At 30.9% G+C, this 25,971-nt stretch overlaps 1 protein-coding gene across 1 annotated transcript; it reads left to right on the plus strand.

Annotated features, from left to right (window-relative positions):
* The first annotated feature begins 580 nt into the window (after nt 1–580).
* Nucleotides 581–22,727, plus strand: LOC139518706 (organic cation transporter protein-like). The gene is made up of 10 exons (XM_071310176.1): nt 581–905; nt 1,940–2,233; nt 2,682–2,913; nt 3,489–3,678; nt 5,522–5,651; nt 15,821–15,924; nt 19,434–19,651; nt 20,241–20,370; nt 21,072–21,144; nt 21,878–22,727. Exons 2-10 carry the CDS (start codon nt 1,940–1,942, stop codon nt 22,103–22,105), a joined length of 1,599 nt encoding a protein of 532 aa, XP_071166277.1. The 5' UTR covers nt 581–905; the 3' UTR covers nt 22,106–22,727.
* Nucleotides 22,728–25,971: the final 3,244 nt, after the last annotated feature.

The raw sequence follows: 25,971 nt of genomic DNA on the forward strand, positions 1-25,971 counted from the left end.
AGTAAAATGATAAAGACATGGAAAAAAACGAAAAAAACAACTGAACACAAAATACAACATAGGTGAGTAATAATTGAGCAACACTGGCAAACCCAAACTCAGAAACGGAAACACGGAAGCATTCCTATTGTTAGGACTTTAATAAGTTGTGACGTGATTTTCAATGTAAACATGATAAACAAGAACATGTTATCACCAGAAAATTCTTAAATAGTTGTGACGTTGAATTGGAGAAATTAAAAAAAAGTTAGAAAAAAAGTTAACAATTTTGATTTTTTAAGTATAAATATATATATTTATGTATTTTATTGATAACCTCCCTCTCCATGTAAGTTTTAGAAGTAAAAATAATCTGCAAAATAACGGTTAGTGTACTTGAAAAAATATTGATTATTTTCCGTAAAAAATATTACGGTTATTTCAGTATCTATCAGAAATTAGTTGCAGTTGTAACTGGTTTAATTTTCTGGTTCTTTACGGAAATGGGAACCATGACCTGAACCGGGAACATTTGTCTAGATCATTTGAGCGCTTATAAATATGAAAACGATGACCTTAGGATAAACTGTAAATTGACATTGAACATTTTTTTCAAGGATTTCGTAACTAAAGGCAATATGCTACCCACGTGTTCTTTTCCTTTATAAACGACTTCTTTTTCAATAAACTCACATACAGATCTTCTCGTAATGAAGACCTACCTCATGTTGTGGGATGAAACAAATTTTTATTGTTTTCGTACTACATCATAGAGACTACAGTCAGAGACAAGAGATTACAGTCTTAGACCAAGTGTTTGCATGCATATTCTATAATAAGACTATATAGATACTTGCTTAAACCTGGGAACAGTATATCTAACACCCGTTAATATATATGTTCCTGCTTAAACTGATTGAGAAAAGGTGAAAATTTAGTAACTTGTTCAGTTTTCTTTTGAAAGAGGATTTTCAACCCCCCTTTTTTTAAATGCTGTGAGAAGATCTCAAAGAAATATAATGTAGGGAGATACTGAGTTTTTGAATATTTTTTTTGCAATAAATTATGTTCATAGACAACTTTGAAAAAATCAAGTTTTGCCACAAAATATGATTTTGTAGTTTTACCAAAGTTTTAAACACATACAACATGACATAAAGGTTTAGATAATATATTTTCATTAGTAAAGCTTAAAAAAAAATCAACTTTTTGCTTCTTTTAAGTAGCAAGGTTTATGCCTTTGATGCAATCATTTAGCTGCAAATTCTTTTTTAGTAGAAAAAATGCTATAATCATGATAATAGTAGCTTAACATAATGAAGCGATACTTTTTTAACAGTGATTTTTTTTAAGGAAATTAAAGTATGATACGTAAACAAGTGATTTGTATGTCATTATCCTATATTCAGTACAAGGTCATCACCTGACATGACCCGGTCATCCTATCAACACAGATGTTGGTTCTGATAATTTTAACAACATAATTAGTCCCTGGATCATTAGTATTCTATATTTAAAGCTACAATACAATTAAATAACTTAGTCTAATGATTAATTTGTACTACTTAAATTGGTGATTATTAAAGAAAGACTTTTTCTTCCAACCTTTATGGACATAATGTTACTTCAATCAGTGATTTAGAAAACCAGGCTGACTGTTTAATCTGTGAAATCCCTTTTCCTTATTTTTTAGTTACAGATTTTAATTACCATATTTTCAAGCATTTTTTTTAATCATTTATTAGTATTTCTTTATCATGTCTCAAAGGTGAGTTTTTTTTGACAGTGAACAGTTTTAGATATTTTTGGATTAAATTTGGAAATTTTCTTGGGTTTTTATGAAACTATAACTTGAACAGAAGCTAATGTTTAAGATCAATAATTTTTCTTTTTAACATTAAATTTTTAATGCATATGGAAGACTACATTCATACATGTAATAGAAACTCATATTTTACAGATGTCTGAGTATGAAAAGGTTTTAAAACAGCTTGGTTCATATGGACCTTTACACTATTTTGGGAAATATCAGTTTAGAGTATTCATCATTGTAAGCCTGTTTGAAACGCCAGCAGCATGGGCAATGTTATTACCTATCTTAATCAATGCAAAGCCTACATGGACATGTTATGAGGATAGTGGTAATTCAACCAGAAATATGACACAGAATTATACAATGAATGCATGTGCAGCAGATAATAAAAAGTGTGGGGCCATGAAATTCTCAGAGGACTTTACTTCTATCATATCAGAGGTAAGAATACTAGAAATCAAGTACAAATGTAAGTAAATGTAGTCGTGGTAGTTAGCTGTTTTCAAAGTCATGATATATGGATTTAATTTTTAACAAGTTTATGTCATTTGTTCTTTAAATCATGATGTTCATAATATAGGTACTATCAGACTGATATTCAGCAGTGACACAAGAATGAGTTGATGATTGCATCTTTTCCCAACTGTGCTGACACTCAGCTTTTCTCTTGTGTACTCACCAACTTATCTTTGTGCTATTCATATCATAGGAATCAAAATAAAAAGAATTCTTTGAGTTGTTTCACATCATACTTCACATCTCTTATTTATATGAACTTATTTGCATTTTAAAATGTAGAAATGTTACAATAATTATTATGGTAAGAGTACTATCTGAATGAGAAGATTAGTCAATTTGTAATTATTATTATAATTTTGATTGTTTTCAGTGGCATTTAATCTGTGAGAATGAAGGTATACCATCATTAATCACTACCATACAGATGGTTGGAGTATTCCTTGGTGCATGTATCACAGGACAGCTAGCAGATAAGTTTGGAAGGAAGAAACCTTTATATATGGAGTACCTATTGCTTCTTATTTTACTATTTTGTAGTGCATTTGCTCAATCATGGCAAACATTTGCTGTCCTCAGATTCTTCATTGGTGGATTAGTTGGAGGTATTTATATTCCTGGTTTATATTCCCCTTACAATTGCTTTCCTTTGTATGATTTTTTAAGAGTTGTTTAACTTAAGAGTCCTTAGTCTGTGCACAATTTATATATGAGAGTATGACTATTTTATGTTTAAAGAATAAAATATGGTAAAATTGATTTTGATTTATAACAGTAAATGCTTGAGATGGTAGTGTTTTATTCTTCAATGAATATTTTTAAATTATTTTAAAAATTGAAATTACAACATTGTACAAACTCAAATGATTTTCTGTCTAAATGGGAAATAACTGAAAACAAAATATAAATTTGACATTAATAGACCTGTTAAGAATGGAAACACATGTTAAAAATAGAGACTTCTAATAACAATATGTTATATGACAATCCTGTTTTATTCTGAGGAACACATTTCTGTTTGCTTGAAGAAGACAAACTCTTCTTTAATTTTTTTATAAATTGAAGAAAAACTAGAATTTAAAATAAAAAAAATATTTTAGAATAAAATCAGCAATTGAATTGACATGTTTTTTGTGTGTTTTTTTCAAAATAAATAGGTTTTTTTTAATTACATTTTCAGGTGTGTTGGTAACCAACTTTGTGTTACCATTAGAATATGTTATTCCCTCCTGGAGAGTATTTTGTGGATGTGTAGGTTTCTGGGCTGTAGGATTGATGCTGCTAGCTCCTCTAGGATATTTGATCAGAGACTGGAGAACATTAACAATGGTGACATCACTTGTAGGATTGCCCATGCTTCTAAGCTGGAGGTAAGATGGTAGTAATATTTAAGAGAGTACTTAAATTATGTCAAAAGGAACATAAAAGTAAAAAATAAGTCATAAAATAATATAAAAAAAGTAGGCACTCCTGTTTAAATTATAATTACAGAGAAAAATATACACAATAGATCATTGCTAAAGTAAGCTAGCTTTGTAAAATAATTCTTTTACTCCAATGAGAACTACCTTTTTATACGACTGCAAAAATTAAAAACATTTTGGTGGTATATTGGTATCATGTAGTCTGTGTCGACCGAAGATGGATTGTTTCCGGATAATCACTTTTGAATAAGTAAAAAGAAATAAATAAGATTTTAAAAGATTTTAAAACAATGTTTATAACCACAAAAGGAAACTTGGGATATATTTTGGGGGTAATGGTCTCAAAGGTTTAGGAATTAGGGGCCCAAAGTGGCCAAATAAACAGCATTTATCTAGTTTCAGGACAAAAAAGTTGTGTATTGGTGTTTCAATTGTTCTGAAATTGTACCACAATGTTTAATACCATAAGTAGAAGGTTGGGATTATTTAAAGGGGTTATTGGGCAAACAGTCTAGGAATTAAGGACCAAAAAGGGGCCCAAAACAAGCATTTTTGTAGTTTCAAGACAATTATAACTTGTGTGTAACTGTATGGATCTCTCTGACATTGTACCAAAAGTTTCCATATAACACAGGGAAGGCCATGATTCAGTTTGGGGTTATTTTTCCCAAATATGTAGGAATAAGGGGCAAAAAAAAAGGGCCAAAAAGAAGCATTTTTCTAGTTTACAGACAATAACTTGTGTTTAAGTGTATGGATCTCTATAATTTTGTACAAGAAGATTCAATACCACTAAAGGAAGGTTGGGATTGATTTTGATGATTATAGTCCCAATAGTTTAGGAATTAGGGGCCAAAAAGGGGGCCCAAAATAATCATTTGTAATCAATCATGAGTATTGACTTTGGGGGGTTATGGGTCAAAATGTTTTGGAATTAGGGGCAAAAAGGGGAAAAACTAGGTATTTCTGGTCAATGGACCATAAAGACAATTTAAAAGCAGTGTAAGGGAGGTAATTCTAAAACATTTAACATACAATGTTGGGTATGTTCAGATTTACCTCCCTTACACTACTTATATATTATTATGTATAAAGAAATGTCAGGTTTTGGACTAATTTGCCAAAAAAGGGGGGATGGGGGTGGTAGTTGTTTTCAATTTTTTTTTTTCAAATTTCTTAAATTCAAAATTTTTAAAGAATTAAAAGAAGAAATCTTTAATTGCACAATATTGCACAATAGATTTGGAAGATCTTGACATTTGTTTTGTGTCAGAAACTCATATTATGTCAAAAATTGATCACACTCCAAATTCAGAGCTGTATCAAGCTTGAATGTTGTGTCCATACTTGCCCCAACTGTTCAGGGGTTCAACTTCTGCAGTCGTATAAAGCTGCGCCCTGCAGAGCACCTGGTTCGTTTATGACCTGTATGGATTGTTAAGGACTATAATGTTAACTGTGGGTCAATCTGTCTATTCTTCTGTCCCTTATAATGTTAAAGGTTTTGATTTTTTGTTGTCACATCAAATTGAAAGTTAAAAGTTAGTACATATGTTTATTTATATCAAGTGAAAGTTGAAAAAATATATGAAAAAAATGATTTTTGACCCCGGTTCTTTAGTTTTCTGAACAAAGAATTGTGATATTGCAAGTTGGGCTTTAATGTCCTATGTACACATATTTTTGGATTTATTACAATTGACATTTTCTTTGTATTTGTTACAATACTAGCATCACATGACTATTGTTTATAACAGTTTGTTTATACACATGCATGTAATAATTTAAGATTGGTACCAGAAAGCCCTAGATGGTTGCTTAGTAAAGGTAGATATGAAGAAGCTAAACAGATTATACTTACCATGGCAGCTTACAACAAAGTAGATAATCCTGATCTAACTCAACTACAATTATCTATGGTAAGATCATCTTGATCTCTTTCAACTTCCAATATCTATGGTAAGAAAATCCTTATCTCACTCAACTCCAAATATCTATGGAGCAATAATTAAAAAAAAAGTTAATCTGGATCTCACTAAACTACAAATATCTATAGTACAATAATCTGGATCTCACTGAACTACAAATATATATGGCACAACAATCATAATCTTACTAAACTATAACAATCTACGGCTCAATACTCATGATAACTACAAATATCTATGGTACAATAATCCTTATCTCACTAAACTACAAATATCTATGGTACAATAATCCTTATCTCACTAAACTACAAATATCTATGGAACAATAATCAGGATCTCACTAAACAACAAATATCTATGGAACAATAATCCTGATGTCACTAAACTACAAATATCTATGGAACAATAATCAGGATCTCACTAAACTACAAATATCTATGATACAATAATCCTGATCTCACTAAACTACAAATATCTATGGAACAATAATCCTGATGTCACTAAACTACAAATATCTATGGAACAATAATCCGGATCTCACTAAACTACAAATATCTATGGAACAATAATCAGGATCTCACTAAACTACAAATATCTATGGAACAATAATCAGGATCTCACTAAACTACAAATATCTATGGTACAATAATCCTGATCTCACTAAACTACAAATATCTATGGAACAATAATCCTGATCTCACTAAACTACAAATATCTATGGAACAATAATCTTGATCTCACTAAACTACAAATATCTATGGAACAATAATCCTGATCTCACTAAACTACAAATATCTATGGAACAATAATCCTGATCTCACTAAACAACAAATATCTATGGTACAATAATCCTGATCTCACTAAACTACAAATATCTATGGAACAATAATCATAATCTCACTAAACTACAAATATCTATGGAACAATAATCAGGATCTCACTAAACTACAAATATCTATGGTACAATAATCCTTATCTCACTAAACTACAAATATCTATGGTACAATAATCCTTATCTCACTAAACTACAAATATCTATGGAACAATAATCAGGATCTCACTAAACAACAAATATCTATGGAACAATAATCCTGATGTCACTAAACTACAAATATCTATGGAACAATAATCAGGATCTCACTAAACTACAAATATCTATGATACAATAATCCTGATCTCACTAAACTACAAATATCTATGGAACAATAATCCTGATGTCACTAAACTACAAATATCTATGGAACAATAATCCGGATCTCACTAAACTACAAATATCTATGGAACAATAATCAGGATCTCACTAAACTACAAATATCTATGGAACAATAATCAGGATCTCACTAAACTACAAATATCTATGGTACAATAATCCTGATCTCACTAAACTACAAATATCTATGGAACAATAATCCTGATCTCACTAAACTACAAATATCTATGGAACAATAATCTTGATCTCACTAAACTACAAATATCTATGGAACAATAATCCTGATCTCACTAAACTACAAATATCTATGGAACAATAATCCTGATCTCACTAAACAACAAATATCTATGGTACAATAATCCTGATCTCACTAAACTACAAATATCTATGGAACAATAATCATAATCTCACTAAACTACAAATATCTATGGAACAATAATCAGGATCTCACTAAACTACAAATATCTATGGTACAATAATCAGGATCTCACTAAACTACAAATATCTATGGAACAATAATCAGGATCTCACTAAACTACAAATATCTTTGGTACAATAATCATAATCTCACTAAACTACAAATATCTATGGAACAATAATCAGGATCTCACTAAACTACAAATATCTATGGTACAATAATCCTTATCTCACTAAACTACAAATATCTATGGTACAATAATCCTTATCTCACTAAACTACAAATATCTATGGAACAATAATCAGGATCTCACTAAACAACAAATATCTATGGAACAATAATCCTGATGTCACTAAACTACAAATATCTATGGAACAATAATCAGGATCTCACTAAACTACAAATATCTATGATACAATAATCCTGATCTCACTAAACTACAAATATCTATGGAACAATAATCCTGATGTCACTAAACTACAAATATCTATGGAACAATAATCCGGATCTCACTAAACTACAAATATCTATGGAACAATAATCAGGATCTCACTAAACTACAAATATCTATGGAACAATAATCAGGATCTCACTAAACTACAAATATCTATGGTACAATAATCCTGATCTCACTAAACTACAAATATCTATGGAACAATAATCCTGATCTCACTAAACTACAAATATCTATGGAACAATAATCTTGATCTCACTAAACTACAAATATCTATGGAACAATAATCCTGATCTCACTAAACTACAAATATCTATGGAACAATAATCCTGATCTCACTAAACAACAAATATCTATGGTACAATAATCCTGATCTCACTAAACTACAAATATCTATGGAACAATAATCATAATCTCACTAAACTACAAATATCTATGGAACAATAATCAGGATCTCACTAAACTACAAATATCTATGGTACAATAATCAGGATCTCACTAAACTACAAATATCTATGGAACAATAATCAGGATCTCACTAAACTACAAATATCTTTGGTACAATAATCCTTATCTCACTAAACTACAAATATCTATGGTACAACAATCATAATCTCACTAAACAACAAATATCTATGATACAACAATCATAATCTCACTAAACTACAAATATCTATGGAACAATAATCTTGATCTCACTAAACTACAAATATCTATGGAACAATAATCCTGATCTCACTAAACTACAAATATCTATGGAACAATAATCCTGATCTCACTAAACAACAAATATCTATGATACAATAATCCTGATGTCACTAAACTACAAATATCTATGGAACAATAATCAGGATCTCACTAAACTACAAATATCTATGGTACAATAATCCTTATCTCACTAAACTACAAATATCTATGGAACAATAATCAGGATCTCACTAAACTACAAATATCTATGGAACAATAATCAGGATCTCACTAAACTACACATATCTATGGAACAATAATCCTGATCTCACTAAACTACAAATATCTATGGTACAATAATCATAATCTCAGTAAACTACAAATATCTATGGTACAATAATCCTGATGTCACTAAACTACAAATATCTATGGAACAATAATCAGGATCTCACTAAACTACAAATATCTATGGTACAATAATCCTGATCTCACTAAACTACAAATATCTATGGTACAATAATCAGGATCTCACTAAACTACAAATATCTATGGAACAATAATCTTGATCTCACTAAACTACAAATATCTATGGTACAATAATCAGGATCTCACTAAACTACAAATATCTATGGAACAATAATCTTGATCTCACTAAACTACAAATATCTATGGTACAATAATCCTGATCTCACTAAACTACAAATATCTATGGAACAATAATCTTGATCTCACTAAACTACAAATATCTATGGTACAATAATCCTGATGTCACTAAACTACAAATATCTATGGTACAATAATCAGGATCTCACTAAACTACAAATATCTATGGAACAATAATCCTGATCTCACTAAACTACAAATATCTATGGAACAATAATCAGGATCTCACTAAACTACAAATATCTATGGTACAATAATCCTGATCTCACTGAACTACAAATTTCTATGGTACAATAATCCTGATCTCACTGAACTACAAATATCTATGGTACAATAATCCTGATCTCACTAAACTACAAATATCTATGGAACAATAATCAGGATATCACTAAAGTACAAATATATATGGTACAACAATCCTGATCTCACTAAACTACAAATATCTATGGTACAACAATCATAATCTCACTAAACTACAAATATCTATGGAACAATAATCAGGATCTCACTAAACTACAAATATCTATGGTACAATAATCCTGATGTCACTAAGCTACAAATATCTATGGTACAACACTCATAATCTCACTAAACTACAAATATCTATGGAACAATAATCAGGATCTCACTAAACTACAAATATCTATGGTACAATAATCCTGATCTCACTAAACTACAAATATCTGTGGTACAATAATCAGGATCTCACTAAACTACAAATATCTATGGAACAATAATCAGGATCTCACTAAACTACAAATATCTATGGAACAATAATCAGGATCTCACTAAACTACAAATATCTATGGTACAATAATCAGGATCTCACTAAACTACAAATATCTATGGTACAATAATCCTTATCTCACTAAACTACAAATATCTGTGGTACAACAATCATAATCTCAGTCAACTACAAATATCTATGGTACAATAATCCTGATCTCAATAAACTACAAATATCTATGGAACAATAATCAGGATCTCACTAAACTACAAATATCTATGGAACAATAATCAGGATCTCACTAAACTACAAATATCTATGGTACAATAATCCTGATGTCACTAAACTACAAATATCTATGGTACAATAATCAGGATCTCACTAAACTACAAATATCTATGGTACAATAATCCTGATGTCACTAAACTACAAATATCTATGGAACAATAATCAGGATCTCACTAAACTACAAATATCTATGGTACAACAATCATAATCTCACTAAACTACAAATATCTATGGAACAATAATCAGGATCTCACTAAACTACAAATATCTATGGTACAATAATCCTGATCTCACTAAACTACAAATATCTATGGAACAATAATCAGGATCTCACTAAACTACAAATATCTATGGAACAATAATCAGGATCTCACTAAACTACAAATATCTATGGTACAATAATCAGGATCTCACTAAACTACAAATATCTATGGTACAATAATCCTTATCTCACTAAACTACAAATATCTGTGGTACAACAATCATAATCTCAGTAAACTACAAATATCTATGGAACAATAATCAGGATCTCACTAAACTACAAATATCTATGGAACAATAATCATAATCTCACTAAACTACAAATATCTATGGAACAATAATCAGGATCTCAGTAAACTACAAATATCTATGGTACAATAATCCGGATCTCACTAAACTACAAATATCTATGGAACAACAATCCGGATCTCACTAAACTACAAATATCTATGGAACAATAATCAGGATCTCACTAAACTACAAATATCTATGAAACAATAATCAGGATCTCACTAAACTACAAATATCTATGGAACAATAATCAGGATCTCAGTAAACTACAAATATCTATGGTACAATAATCCGGATCTCACTAAACTACAAATATCTATGGAACAATAATCAGGATCTCACTAAACTACAAATATCTATGGTACAATAATCTTGATCTCACTAAACTACAAATATCTATGGAACAATAATCAGGATCTCACTAAACTACAAATATCTATGGAACAATAATCAGGATCTCAGTAAACTACAAATATCTATGGTACAATAATCCTGATCTCACTAAACTACAAATATCTATGGAACAATAATCAGGATCTCACTAAACTACAAATATCTATGGAACAATAATCAGGATCTCACTAAACTACAAATATCTATGGTACAATAATCCTGATGTCACTAAACTACAAATATCTATGGAACAATAATCAGGATCTCACTAAACTACAAATATCTATGGTACAACAATCATAATCTCACTAAACTACAAATATCTATGGAACAATAATCCTGATCTCACTAAACTACAAATATCTATGGTACAATAATCCTGATCTCACTAAACTACAAATATCTATGGAACAATAATCAGGATCTCACTAAACTACAAATATCTATGGAACAACAATCCGGATCTCACTAAACTACAAATATCTATGGAACAATAATCAGGATCTCACTAAAGTACAAATATCTATGGAACAATAATCAGGATCTCAGTAAACTACAAATATCTGTGGTACAACAATCATAATCTCAGTAAACTACAAATATCTATGGAACAATAATCAGGATCTCACTAAACTACAAATATCTATGGAACAATAATCAGGATCTCACTAAACTACAAATATCTATGGTACAATAATCCGGATCTCACTAAACTACAAATATCTATGGAACAACAATCCGGATCTCACTAAACTACAAATATCTATGGAACAATAATCAGGATCTCACTAAAGTACAAATATCTATGGAACAATAATCAGGATCTCAGTAAACTACAAATATCTATGGTACAATAATCCGGATCTCACTAAACTACAAATATCTATGGAACAATAATCAGGATCTCACTAAACTACAAATATCTATGGTACAATAATCCTGATGTCACTAAACTACAAATATCTATGGAACAATAATCAGGATCTCACTAAACTACAAATATCTATGGTACAACAATCATAATCTCACTAAACTACAAATATCTATGGAACAATAATCAGGATCTCACTAAACTACAAATATCTATGGTACAATAATCCTGATCTCACTAAACTACAAATATCTATGGAACAATAATCAGGATCTCACTAAACTACAAATATCTATGGAACAATAATCAGGATCTCACTAAACTACAAATATCTATGGTACAATAATCAGGATCTCACTAAACTACAAATATCTATGGTACAATAATCCTTATCTCACTAAACTACAAATATCTGTGGTACAATAATCAGGATCTCACTAAACTACAAATATCTATGGTACAATAATCTGGATCTGACTAAACTACAAATATCTATGGAACAATAATCAGGATCTCACTAAAGTACAAATATCTATGGAACAATAATCAGGATCTCAGTAAACTACAAATATCTATGGTACAATAATCCTGATCTCACTAAACTACAAATATCTATGGAACAATAATCAGGATCTCACTAAACTACAAATATCTATGGAACAATAATCAGGATCTCACTAAACTACAAATATCTATGGAACAATAATCCGGATCTCACTAAACTACAAATATCTATGGAACAACAATCATAATCTCAGTAAACTACAAATATCTATGGAACAATAATCAGGATCTCACTAAACTACAAATATCTATGGTACAATAATCCTGATGTCACTAAACTACAAATATCTATGGAACAATAATCCTGATGTCACTAAACTACAAATATCTGTGGTACAATAATCAGGATCTCACTAAACTACAAATATCTATGGAACAATAATCAGGATCTCACTAAACTACAAATATCTATGGAACAATAATCCTGATCTCACTGAACTACAAATATCTATGGTACAATAATCCTGATCTCACTAAACTACAAATATCTATGGTACAATAATCCTGATCTCACTAAACTACAAATATCTATGGAACAATAATCCGGATCTCACTAAACTACAAATATCTATGGAACAATAATCAGGATCTCACTAAACTACAAATATCTATGGAACAATAATCAGGATCTCACTAAACAACAAATATCTATGGAACAATAATCCTAATCTCACTAAACTACAAATATCTATGGTACAATAATCCTTATCTCACTAAACTACAAATATCTATGGAACAATAATCAGGATCTCACTAAACTACAAATATCTATGGTACAATAATCCTGATCTCACTAAACTACAAATATCTATGGAACAATAATCATAATCTCAGTAAACTACAAATATCTATGGAACAATAATCTAGATCTCACTAAACTACAAATATCTATGGTACAATAATCCTAATCTCACTAAACTACAAATATCTATGGTACAATAATCCTGATCTCACTAAACTACAAATATCTGTGGTACAATAATCAGGATCTCACTAAACTACAAATATCTATGGAACAATAATCAGGATCTCACTAAACTACAAATATCTATGGTACAATAATCCGGATCTCACTAAACTACACATATCTATGGAACAATAATCTTGATCTCACTAAACTACAAATATCTATGGTACAATAATCAGGATCTCACTAAACTACAAATATCTATGGAACAATAATCAGGATCTCACTAAACTACAAATATCTATGGTACAATAATCCTGATGTCACTAAACTGCAAATATCTGTGGTACAATAATCAGGATCTCACTAAACTACAAATATCTATGGTACAATAATCCTGATGTCACTAAACTACAAATATCTATGGAACAATAATCCTGATGTCACTAAACTACAAATATCTATGGAACAATAATCAGGATCTCACTAAACTACAAATATCTATGGAACAATAATCAGGATCTCACTAAACTACAAATATCTATGGAACAATAATCAGGATCTCACTAAACTACAAATATCTATGGTACAATAATCAGGATCTCACTAAACTACAAATATCTATGGTACAATAATCCTGATGTCACTAAACTACAAATATCTATGGTACAACAATCATAATCTCACTAAACTACAAATATCTATGGAACAATAATCAGGATCTCACTAAACTACAAATATCTATGGAACAATAATCAGGATCTCACTAAACTACAAATATCTATGGTACAATAATCCGGATCTCACTAAACTACACATATCTATGGAACAATAATCAGGATCTCACTAAACTACAATTATCTATGGAACAATAATCAGGATCTCACTAAACTACAAATATCTATGGAACAATAATCAGGATCTCACTAAACAACAAATATCTATGGTACAATAATCCTGATCTCACTAAACTACAAATATCTATGGTACAATAATCCTGATCTCACTAAACTACAAATATCTATGATACAATAATCCTTATCTCACTAAACTACAAATATCTATGATACAATAATCCTGATCTCACTAAACTACAAATATCTATGATACAATAATCCTTATCTCACTAAACTACAAATATCTATGATACAATAATCCTTATCTCACTAAACTACAAATATCTATGGAACAATAATCAGGATCTCACTAAACTACAAATATCTATGGAACAATAATCCTGATCTCACTAAACTACAAATATCTATGGTACAATAATCAGGATCTCACTAAACTACAAATATCTATGGTACAATAATCCGGATCTCACTAAACTACACATATCTATGGAACAATAATCAGGATCTCACTAAACTACAATTATCTATGGAACAATAATCAGGATCTCACTAAACTACAAATATCTATGGTACAATAATCCTGATCTCACTAAACTACAAATATCTATGGAACAATAATCAGGATCTCACTAAACTACAAATATCTATGGAACAATAATCAGGATCTCACTAAACTACAAATATCTATGGTACAATAATCAGGATCTCACTAAACTACAAATATCTATGGAACAATAATCCTGATCTCACTAAACTACAAATATCTGTGGTACAATAATCAGGATCTCACTAAACTACAAATATCTATGGAACAATAATCCTGATCTCACTAAACTACAAATATCTGTGGTACAACATTTATAATCTTATACTGGTAATCTATAAAAATCTATGGTAGGAAAATGGAGATCTCAATAATGTTAGTTATGACGATCTGAGAAGAGACAATTTGATTAATCTTAACAAGAGCTGTCTTTAATAGGACAATTGTTCTACTGAAATCAGTTGCATATCGATAAAAAAAGATGCAGTATGATTGCCAATATAAAGACAACATTTCACAAGAGACTGAAATGACAAGGTCTATGGACGGCTTTCAGCAATATGCAAAAGCCATATAGCAGTCACCTATCAAAAGTCCCAGAATTCACAAATGTAAAACAAATCAAATGAGATAACTAATAGGCTAATTTATGTACCAAACAATTTAACAAACAAATATGTAACACAGCAACAAAAGACAACCACTGAATTACAGGCTCCTGACATACATGCAGAATGTGTCAGAGTTAAGCATGTTAAATTCTTGTAATTTCAGAGACTTAAAGGTTTTAAATATTGCATTATAATATTACATTATTAACTAATTTATTTTATCTCTTTATGTAAATTAAATGTGCAATTGTGACATGGTTTCGGCTGGTCATATTGGACAATGTAATGATAAGTGCAGTAAAACATTTCTGATTTTGCAGTTACTAAAATCAATTTGTTGTTAAAAAATTTGAGAAGTTGTAAGATTAACCTTATATCGAATCATTTATAATGACTTGTATTTATTTCTTACAGAAAATAGATAGAAATGAAAATAAAGGTTGTCAGATGTATAGCTACCATAATCTTTGTAGAAATCCAAAGTCTGCATTCCACAGTTTTATTGCTATGTTTAGTTGGTGAGTATTGTATCTTAACTGTGTTACAAACACTTTAATAAGCTTTCCCTAGCCAAGGGTCATTTCAGCTGTTGTGACCACACTTTCATGATATTTAAAGTACACTTTCACAATTCTGTGGTTCATCATTGAAACTACTTGAAACCTGAGGCAAATCTGTTGATTCAGAACAATTTATTTTAATATAAAAAAGAAGATGTGGTATGATTGCCAATGAGACAACTGTCCACAAGAGACCAAAATGACGCAGACATTAACAACTATAGGTCACCGTACGGTACTCAACAATGAACAAAGCCCATACCGCAAAGTCAGCTATAAAAGGCCATGAAATGACAATGTAAAACAATTCAAAAGAGAAAACTAACAACTTATTTATTTTCTAAATTTAAATATGTTGCATTAAGCAATAAACATAATCAAGCATGACTGCCCAAAATAACTTCAAATTTTGAAATACGTTTTCTTCATTAAAGCTACAAGGCTACAATTTGTATGTATATTTATTTTTAAATCAAAAGAATGGCAATTCAAAAGTTGTTTTTTATGCAGTTAATCTGCATTATGCGAGCACCCTAGATTTGTGGTCTACCAAATAAATGCTGAAATACTTGCCATTGTTATTATCTAGCTGGCTACTATGTTATATATAACTAATTGAACACTTTTTAAATACTTTTAATTCTGGATTACAAAAAATATGACTAGAAAAACCTTAAATGATCGTCGAATCACCCAAAACTTTTGAAGTTGCACATAGGAAGTAGTGCTCATTAGGAATTCTTATGTAGTTTATTATCGCCTGTGCTTTTGGCTAAGATGTCAAAAAACAATTGTACGAAATATTTAATCGCTGAAAATCTTTTAAGACAAGTAGTTTAGATTTCCCAAATGGCAGAAGTCGTAGGAATATTGTTTGTCGTCAATACGTAGTACAACTACGTCAGTAGTCTATTATATAATAAGTTCAACTGTTCATGCTGTTGGCGGCAATTTCAAATTAGAAGACGAAATTCGTATCTTTTCAATTTGGAGGCAGGGGTTCAAATTAGCGATGGTCCGAGGTCCGCGACCTTCCACTTTCGACTTAGTTACTAGCCACGCCCGACGGGCCTTCCACTCTGAGACAACTATATCACAGTTATAGTAGTCTCAGTTCCACTTGAAAGAAAATTAAAAATAGCTTTGCAAACCTTTTCGCCAAAGTCTCCAAATAAACGATCTCAAAACTTATTTTGATCATTATTATTCATGACAGCGATGTCAATTTTGTTCAATTGCGAGCTACATACAGAAAATCGCCGACAAAAAAATGTGTTAATACGAGTAAAATGGTATCTGACTGACAAAAACAACATTGGAACACAATGACAATGGCTGCCGTGAAAAGACAATTAAAATTTCGGATCCGATTCCGGAAGCGGATAAGGGTAATTCCGGGTTTTTGGCAAATCCAGGCAGGTGACAAAATACATCTATGCATGGTAAATGAATATAAACACTAGAATTGAAAACCAAAAGATATATGTAAAAGAAAGGAAAAGCAGAAAATATTTTAAACAGAAACTCAAAATTACTTTTGACAAATTTTAATGTCAAAATCCAATACAATGTGACAGCTTGGAACAGTATATCTAACAATATATATGTTCCTGACATGGGCGGATCCAAGGGGGGGGGGCCCTTTCGTGGGAAAAATTTGGTTGATTATATAGGGAATCACTGAAGCGTGACTGGAGAGGGCCCCCCCTTAGGTCAGTCAGAGGGCCCCCCTTAGGAAAAGTTCTGGATCCGCCACTGCCTGGTCACAGTATAAATTTTCGTTATCAGTGATAAATGTTGATAATGCATGTAAGATGCTTTTAAAGTGTAAACATATTACTGCAATTTTGAAGGGGTATTTTTTTTCTCAATTTTGAAGGGTCAGTTAAAGTAGCTGGAAGCTTCTTACTTTATTTTCACAAATAACTACCTGAATGTAGGCAAATCATATGATATATAGGTGGCGTCCTTTGGGCCACTCTACCCCCTCCTGTTTGATAACTTTGAAACGGATGAGATCCCCACCCATCAACCATATACATTCATGTATGAGACTATATATATAACTAATCAAATGAAATATAAGGGGAGTCCATGGGGTGACCCACCCCCTCCTGTTTGGGAACTTACGAAACGGTCCAGATCCCCACCCCTAAACAATATATATTCATGTATGGGTCAATATAACTAATTAAATGAAATATAGGGGGGTCCCCCAACCCCCTCCTGTTTGAGAACTTGGAAATCGATGAGATCCCCACCCCTAAACCATATATATTCATGTATGGGACAATATAACAAATCAAATGAAATATAGGGGAAGTCCCTGGGGTCATCCTATCCATTCCTGTTTGAGAACTTGAAAACCCTTGAGATCCCCACCCCTAAACCATATATATTCATGTATGGAACAATATAACAAATCAAATGAAATATAGGGGAAGTCCCTGGGGTCCCACTACCCCTTCCCCCACCCCTAAACCATATATATTCATGTATGGGACAACTTAACAAATCTTTTACATTTACTATGAGCAGGTCAGTCAGACCTCACCTTTGATCCTTGTAGTAGTGAACATTTGTCTGATTTGTCTCGCATAACTATTGTACTATAGAACACATACTCAGTTTTCTTTACAGGAAAACCAGTCCATTCATACTATTACATGTTCGTACTAAGTTAACATGTACTACTAACAGTCAACTAAAACCAACGTTAACTACCAACTAAAACAACTACAATCATTGCGAACTTGTACCACTGCAGACTCACCATAAAAAATATACATTTATATATTCATTGCTATTGAAACCTTGATAACATATAAATTATTTGCCTTAATAATTAATTCATTAGATAAACATAAATGTACAATATATGAATGTTTAATGCCACATCAGAGGCTGATTTAGAGGGTTTTTCAGTGCCCCCCCCCCCATTCCGTTTTTGAGGAAAAATTTGATTGATCATATAGAGAATCACTGAAGCATGACTGGAGCAGGTCCCTGTTAGGCAGGCAGTGGGCCCCCACTTATGAAAATTCTGGATCCTCCACTGCACATAATTACGTTTGCCTGGTTTTTGGTTAACTGCCTTCAGCGCTTACAGCGCTTTGATTTTAATCTGGTCTGACACCAAAAACTGGTATAGCTACTCATGAAAAGGTTAAAAGAATGAACCCTAAAAACACCAAAACTTTAAAATACTTAACATCTAAACTTATTGAGTCAGTAGATGATAGCCCATTATTTCAATGTAAAAGTCTTTTTATCAAAGTTGTTCAAAATATAATAAACATCCATATCTGTTTCAGCAGAGTGATGACTCCATGATTTAAAAAAAATTGTTTGCTAAGATAGGAGATGATGCTGTTGCACAAGCATTAATCAACCTTAAAAAAAAACCTGACAATAAAATAAAGTAAAATAATTAAAATTCTTTGTACCGTTTATATTTTTTGTTTCAGGTTTGTTTCAAGTTCCGTGTACTATGGTTTAAACTTTAACACTAAGAATTTAGCTGGTGATAGATACCTCAATATCTTCATATCAGGATTAGTAGAAATACCAGCATTAGCATTGGTTCTACTTATTAGTAATAAGATTGGACGACGAAAGACGATCTCCTTGTTAATGATGTTAGCAGGAGTCTCGTGTTTCTCAGTGTTATTTATAGACTTAGCTGGTACGTATTAAAAAACTAGGGCATATTCAATATTGTCTTTTACATGTGTTGTTTAGAAAACTGTAAAGAACAGGTTGAATCCTTAATTGGTAATTGTATAATTAAACTTAATTGCAAAACCAGGCATTATGGATTGAAGTGCTATTTTTTCTTGTTTGTGGATACTTTTAAACCAAGAAATCAAATATCCATTTCCTAAATCTATGAAAGTTAATGAATCCGTAGTACATGCAAAAAAGAAAAAATAATAACGTAGCTTTTAACAAATGTATTGTATAACAGGTTATAAAAATATAAGAAGATGTGGTATGAGTGCAACAAAGCCTTGGCTCACACCCAAAAGCAAACTATAAAGGGCCCTAAAAATAACTAATAAAAAACCATTCAAACAGTAAACCAATGATCTTAACATTCAAACAGTAAACCAATGGTCTAATCTATAGGAAATTCATATCAGAAATGGTAAACTGTTTCTACTGTTCTCTTCCTCATTGTTAAAAAAATCTATGTTTAAACTTTGAATGGACATACATATGAGAAAATATTCTTTCTTTTCACGATGGGCTTATATAGTTTATTGAATTTAAAGTTTCAGGTGAAAAGTCATCTGGTTTAACAATACTAACAATAGTACTAGCCATGCTTGGGAAGTCAGGAATAGCTGGTGGCTGGGCTGCAGTTCAGGTTTTCTCTGCTGAAACATTCCCAACTGTTGTCAGGTTAGTGGAATGATATCTTTGCAAGTTGGAATTTTCACAAAAGTTGGTTATACTGTAAAAACTGTTGATATATTATTAAGGTGGGTCCTGGATATCACAACAGGGTGAGCATACAATTTGGAAATTAATTGCAGTTACTTTTGTTCCTTAAGTTATTAAGACAGTAAAGGTTTGTTTTTTTACACAATTAGGCCAGCATAACTGGTTATGTAATTTACACAATCTTAACTCTTCCTTAGTGTGTGTGTATATTATATTAACATGAAAGGTGAGGATCAGTATTTGGAGTTTCTTGCCAACATTTAGTAGGAAGAGCAAAGAGCTGTTGACCCAGGGTTATAATTTATGTGTCCATGTAGACTGAAGTGTCTTTCTGCAGACTCTCATCATGTAAATTATCACATTTAAAATTAGTCTCAGGTGAAGGTAGTTTTTGATGAAGTTGAAGTCTGATCAACTTGAAACTTAATACATTGTACACATGTTCCCTAAGATATGATCTTTCTAATTGTAATGCCAAATTAGAGTTTCTACCCCAATGTCACGGTCCACTGAACATTGAAAATGATAGTGTGAGTGGGGCATCTGTGTACTGTGGACACATTCTTGTTAACCTAATATATTAAATATGCTATAAGAATATAGGTGTAGCTGCATGTTGTATGTCAGCTGTTTTACTAGATATATATTGTATTTTATAGGAATATAGGTATAGCTGCATGTTCTATGTCTGCCAGAGTAGGAGGTGTAGTAGCTCCACAGTTTGAAAGTTTAGTAAGTATTACATAAGTTTATGAATCATACAAATGTGAATGGTTTCACACAACTATTGATAAACAAGTAGACAGGACTATGTTAACAACTTATAAATATAAAACTAAGATGAAAGAAATTATTGTCCTGTCCATCTTTCTTGCAAGATATTATAAGTGCACTTGAGAGACAAATGAAGGACTTAACAAAGTATACAATATTGTTAAAAAACATATCTTTATACCCACTTCTATACTTCAAAAATACTTGGAAATGGTTAACATTTCTATTATTTTCAGATATTTTATGCAATTAACAGGAATAGTTGTTTTGTAGTTAAGATTTTTTTCCAATAGAACAGATAGGAAATGATTTTATGCTTTTAATTCTTATGCATAAACATGTATGCTCACCTCCTTGTGAGGGATTTTCTTCCTGCATTGAATACCCATTGGTTGACTTCAGCTGTTATCTGATTTTTGGTTGGGTTGTTGTCTCTTATTGCCTCCGGGTGCGAGAATTTATCGTTGCATTGAAGACCTGTTGGTTACCTTCTGCTGTTGTCTGCTCTATGGTCGGGTTGTTGTCTCTTTTGCACATTCCCCATTTCCATTCTCAATTTTATCTTTGACATATTCCCCATTTCAATTCTCAACGTTATATAAATAAGTAGAGTTTACTGAGTACTATATTTTCAAACATGTTAATAGATTATATAATATGCTTACCTACAATTATTGTTTTTCTTTCACAGAATTCTATTCAGCAATCATTACCATTTACAATATTTGGAGGATTAGCATTAGCCTGTGGAGTATTAGTCTGTTTCCTACCAGAGACAGCTGGTAGACCATTACCAGACAAGTTAGATATAGATGTAATGGTGGAAGCTCCACTCAATGATAAAAGGGAAAAGGCAGTAGGTGAAGTTCTAGAAGATACACCTTTACAGAATGATTATGAACAAGAGAATGTTTTATAAGTTGTTGTGATATAGTTATAGTTTATGACATTAACATTGTTACCCAGAGTGCAATTTCATTTAGATTTTTCAGCAGGCAAAAACTATTGTAAAATGTAAACCTGGCTATGTATAGAAAATTTAAACTTTATCAATAATGAAGTGTAAAATCTAAAGTATCCTTATCAAGACAAAATGTAAATGAAAATGTCCTTTGAGTCAAAATTATGACATAAATATTTTGCTCAAATAGATTTATTATATTTGTTAAAAGATATCAAATTTTATTTTGCCATGTTTAAATGACTTAATGCCATACCAATGTGTTCAATTTTTATTAGAATATTTATAATTATGACACTTTTGCGTTATTGAGAAACGCTTTCATAAACCACAAGTTTTGTTCATATCACTTGTATCAAAGTGTGTGTGTTATTTGTTCTTTATTTAGACTTTTTAGTCAAAACAGTTTTATTAAACTACAGCCATGTGGCTATTGCCAAGTGCTTTGACAATCCATCCTCTGTAATGTTATGTTAAAATGAATATCACCATTACATCAGTCAATTATATTTTGTATAAAATCATATTCCAAACAATATTCTTCCATAGTTTAAATAGAATTTGGAAATATTTGCCCAACATGTGTTTACAGAAATAATGTTTGTACTATTGATTCAATATTTATAGGTATATTTACTATTGTACTATTGTAACAATCATTATTACACCAACTAAATTGCAGATTTGTATACAAATTGTCTCAATAGATAAATAGTACCAACAATGTTTCTATAAATATAACTTCAAAAATTATTTTAGTGCTTAAATTGTTTTAACATGACTCCCTGAAAATAAAGTATTCAAACAAAGAAAAGGAACAAATGAGTGTGATGCTTAACATTACAACTTTGGTGTGTTCTGAAGTCACATTCAGTTGTACAAAGGAACAGATGAGTGTGATGCTTAACATTACAACTTTGGTGTGTTCTGAAGTCACATTCAGTTGTACAAAGGAACAAATGAGTGTGATGCTTAACATTACAACTTTGGTGTGTTCTGAAGTCACATTCAGTTGTACAAAGGAACAGATGAGTGTGATGCTTAACATTACAACTTTGGTGTGTTCTGATAGTCTCAGTATATTATATAATTTATGAGTATTTTATTGTTATGTTATGATAATGTATATGTTGTGATGTTTATCACATATGTCTCATAAGAATTTCGACATGAATTTGTATGTAATTATTTATTTCACATGTTTGATAAAAGAGTTACTGTTTACAGGAAATCTATTATGAATTTTCAGGCCGTTATTCAGGATTGTATGATGGGGGGGGGGGGGGGGGTGTATTTGTACACACTGACTTTTATAGTATAAGTTCAATTTGAATCTCGACTTTAATAGTCTTTTATAGTATTTGTTTTGTTTTCACTGAAACCTCCTGGCTCTGGGTGAGATTTTGTCATGAAGTGTTTTTTTACAACAAAAAATCTGTTATAATCTAGGTGCCAACATTTTGTTCATTTATTAAGTATGACATTTTAATCATGAAGTTTTAGGGTATATAGAAAATCAGTCTGTCCATAGACCTTGTTTAGGCAACTCCTATTGAATGGCTACATAGATAATGAGGAATTGTCAAGAGTTATAAAATACTACATCAGAATGTACTTTAAAAGGGATATATTCTCAAGTATTACATTGCTAAGGGGATATATTCAAATTTACTTAGTTTAGTATTGCAATATATCATGTGACTTGCAAGCACAGCTTCCAAATAACTAGACCATTATGGATGAAACACAATGCGGAATACTTCCCTGGGCTGTACAACCTGGAATATAATACCCGTCCTTTTTATGAAAGGGGAGACAATCTTATTACTTACTTCAATATCTGCTGATAGTCTCTGTTAAGTACAACTCCTTAAATAGTTTTTATCAACCAAGGATAAACACAAAGGAATAATTTGTCAGTAGCTGCTAGTATTCCTTTGTTAGTTTATGTACCATTGTAATTTGCTAAGTTTCTTGTGTAACCTATTCTGACATCAGACTCAGATTTCTTTTGAACTGAGTTTGACGGTGAATATTGCTGTGTGTTTTCTATGTTCTATATTCTCTAGATATAATGGGGCATTTGTTGTGCCTGTCCAAAGACAAGAGGCTCTGGCCTTTGTTAGTCTGTATGTTTTTTTAAATTTTAGTTCATTTATATATTTTGGAGTTTAGTGTGACGTCCATTTTCACTGTTATTTTCATTATAAGTCATTTATATTTTCATTATACATTTGTACTTATATTATTGAAGGGCAGGGGTATCAACAATTCTACTTTGTTTTAACTATTGTTGATTTAAAACTAAAGTACAAGAAAATTATTGCATTCCATTTATCTTACGAATTTGCATTGTTATGACTGTATTGTTCACTGTCAACAACCAATAACTTCAAATTTTTCAGGGAGCAATTGATAATCAGCAAACTTTTAGTTTGTTCTAATGTATAAAAATACTGATCTCGAAGGAAAATCTAAACGGAAAGTCCCTAATTAAATGGAAAAATCAAAAGCTCAGACACATCAAAGATTGCTTGAAACAAATCAAACTATCTCTGCAACACTGAAATTGTTTTCTACATATCTTTACATATTTTTGTGATATTTTTTTATGCTGGTATTTAGCTTTATCACAATGTTTATTACAGTTTGTATTTAGATAAAAATTTGTGTTAAAAAATCTTTGAGATATTTTAAAGCATTAAAATTTAAGGCATTAAATTGTAATTAAAGTTTGTGTGATGATATGCTCATATGCCATATTAATAATAAAGGGTTATAGCATGAATATTGGGGAATATTGTCCAGAGTAGAATTTTAAATTGCACGAGATAGCGAGTGCAATATATGTTTAACGAGGGACAATATTCCTCAATATTCATGCAATAACCCTTTTATTGTATAGCAATATAATATTTGAATGTAAAAATTGGTTTAAACTAAAATTTTGTCGTTGATGATTTCATGAATTTTGAAGATTTATTGCACTAGTGCAATATTGGAATTTATTGCATGCTAGCTTTTGGTTACTTTCTGTGGGAAATATTATATGGCTATGCAATAATAATATTTATTATTGTAAGTGTGAGTATTTATATTTATGAATTGGTTCTATTTTGTATTGAATTAAAGCATAATAAATAAAATGTTACTTTACATTATATGGCCTTAGATTGTACTCTGAAAAGAGAAAAAAAAACCAGTAAAAAAGTTTGAAGGAATGCTTTGGGTTTAATGTTCATAATAGTTTTGAATGAACTTTTGCCTTGCCTGAAATGATATTTAACAAAGAGACAACAGTTCTGTATCCATTTTTGAAACCCGTTTATCCATTTTGAATATACTAAGGAAGAGAAAATAATTGAGGAAATTGCCTGAACAAGCCTCAATGCATGTTAAAGGCTTTATTCTTTTACTGCTTGCCTTTAAATTTCAAAGGGTCTTAGATTTTTGTTTTATTATTATTTTTTTGTGTGTCTGATTTGGTCTGTATTTCATAGCTATTCATTCATATTCTATAAAGCTGACAGCAATATTTGTGAAGCTTCTCCAAGCAGTTGTTAATGTTTGCTGACATTAACAAAAAAATCAATGTTACCCATTGTCACAAGTATTGTTAATTTAGCTGACATAGAATAGTCAGATTAAAATTGTAACAAGTGTGGGTAAGTGTGGTAATTGAAAGGTTTTGTACCCCCATTGTCTTATTTTGGTTGTTTTAGCTGACAATGACAGGAGAGCCATGTTACCACCTGTCTTACTTTATATTCTTCTTCTTTTTATCATTATCAACCGCAGAGGCCTGCTCACATTTTAGCTGAGCA

This window comes from Mytilus edulis, chromosome 4 (assembly GCF_963676685.1).
Source record: "Mytilus edulis chromosome 4, xbMytEdul2.2, whole genome shotgun sequence".
Taxonomy (NCBI): domain Eukaryota; kingdom Metazoa; phylum Mollusca; class Bivalvia; order Mytilida; family Mytilidae; genus Mytilus; species Mytilus edulis.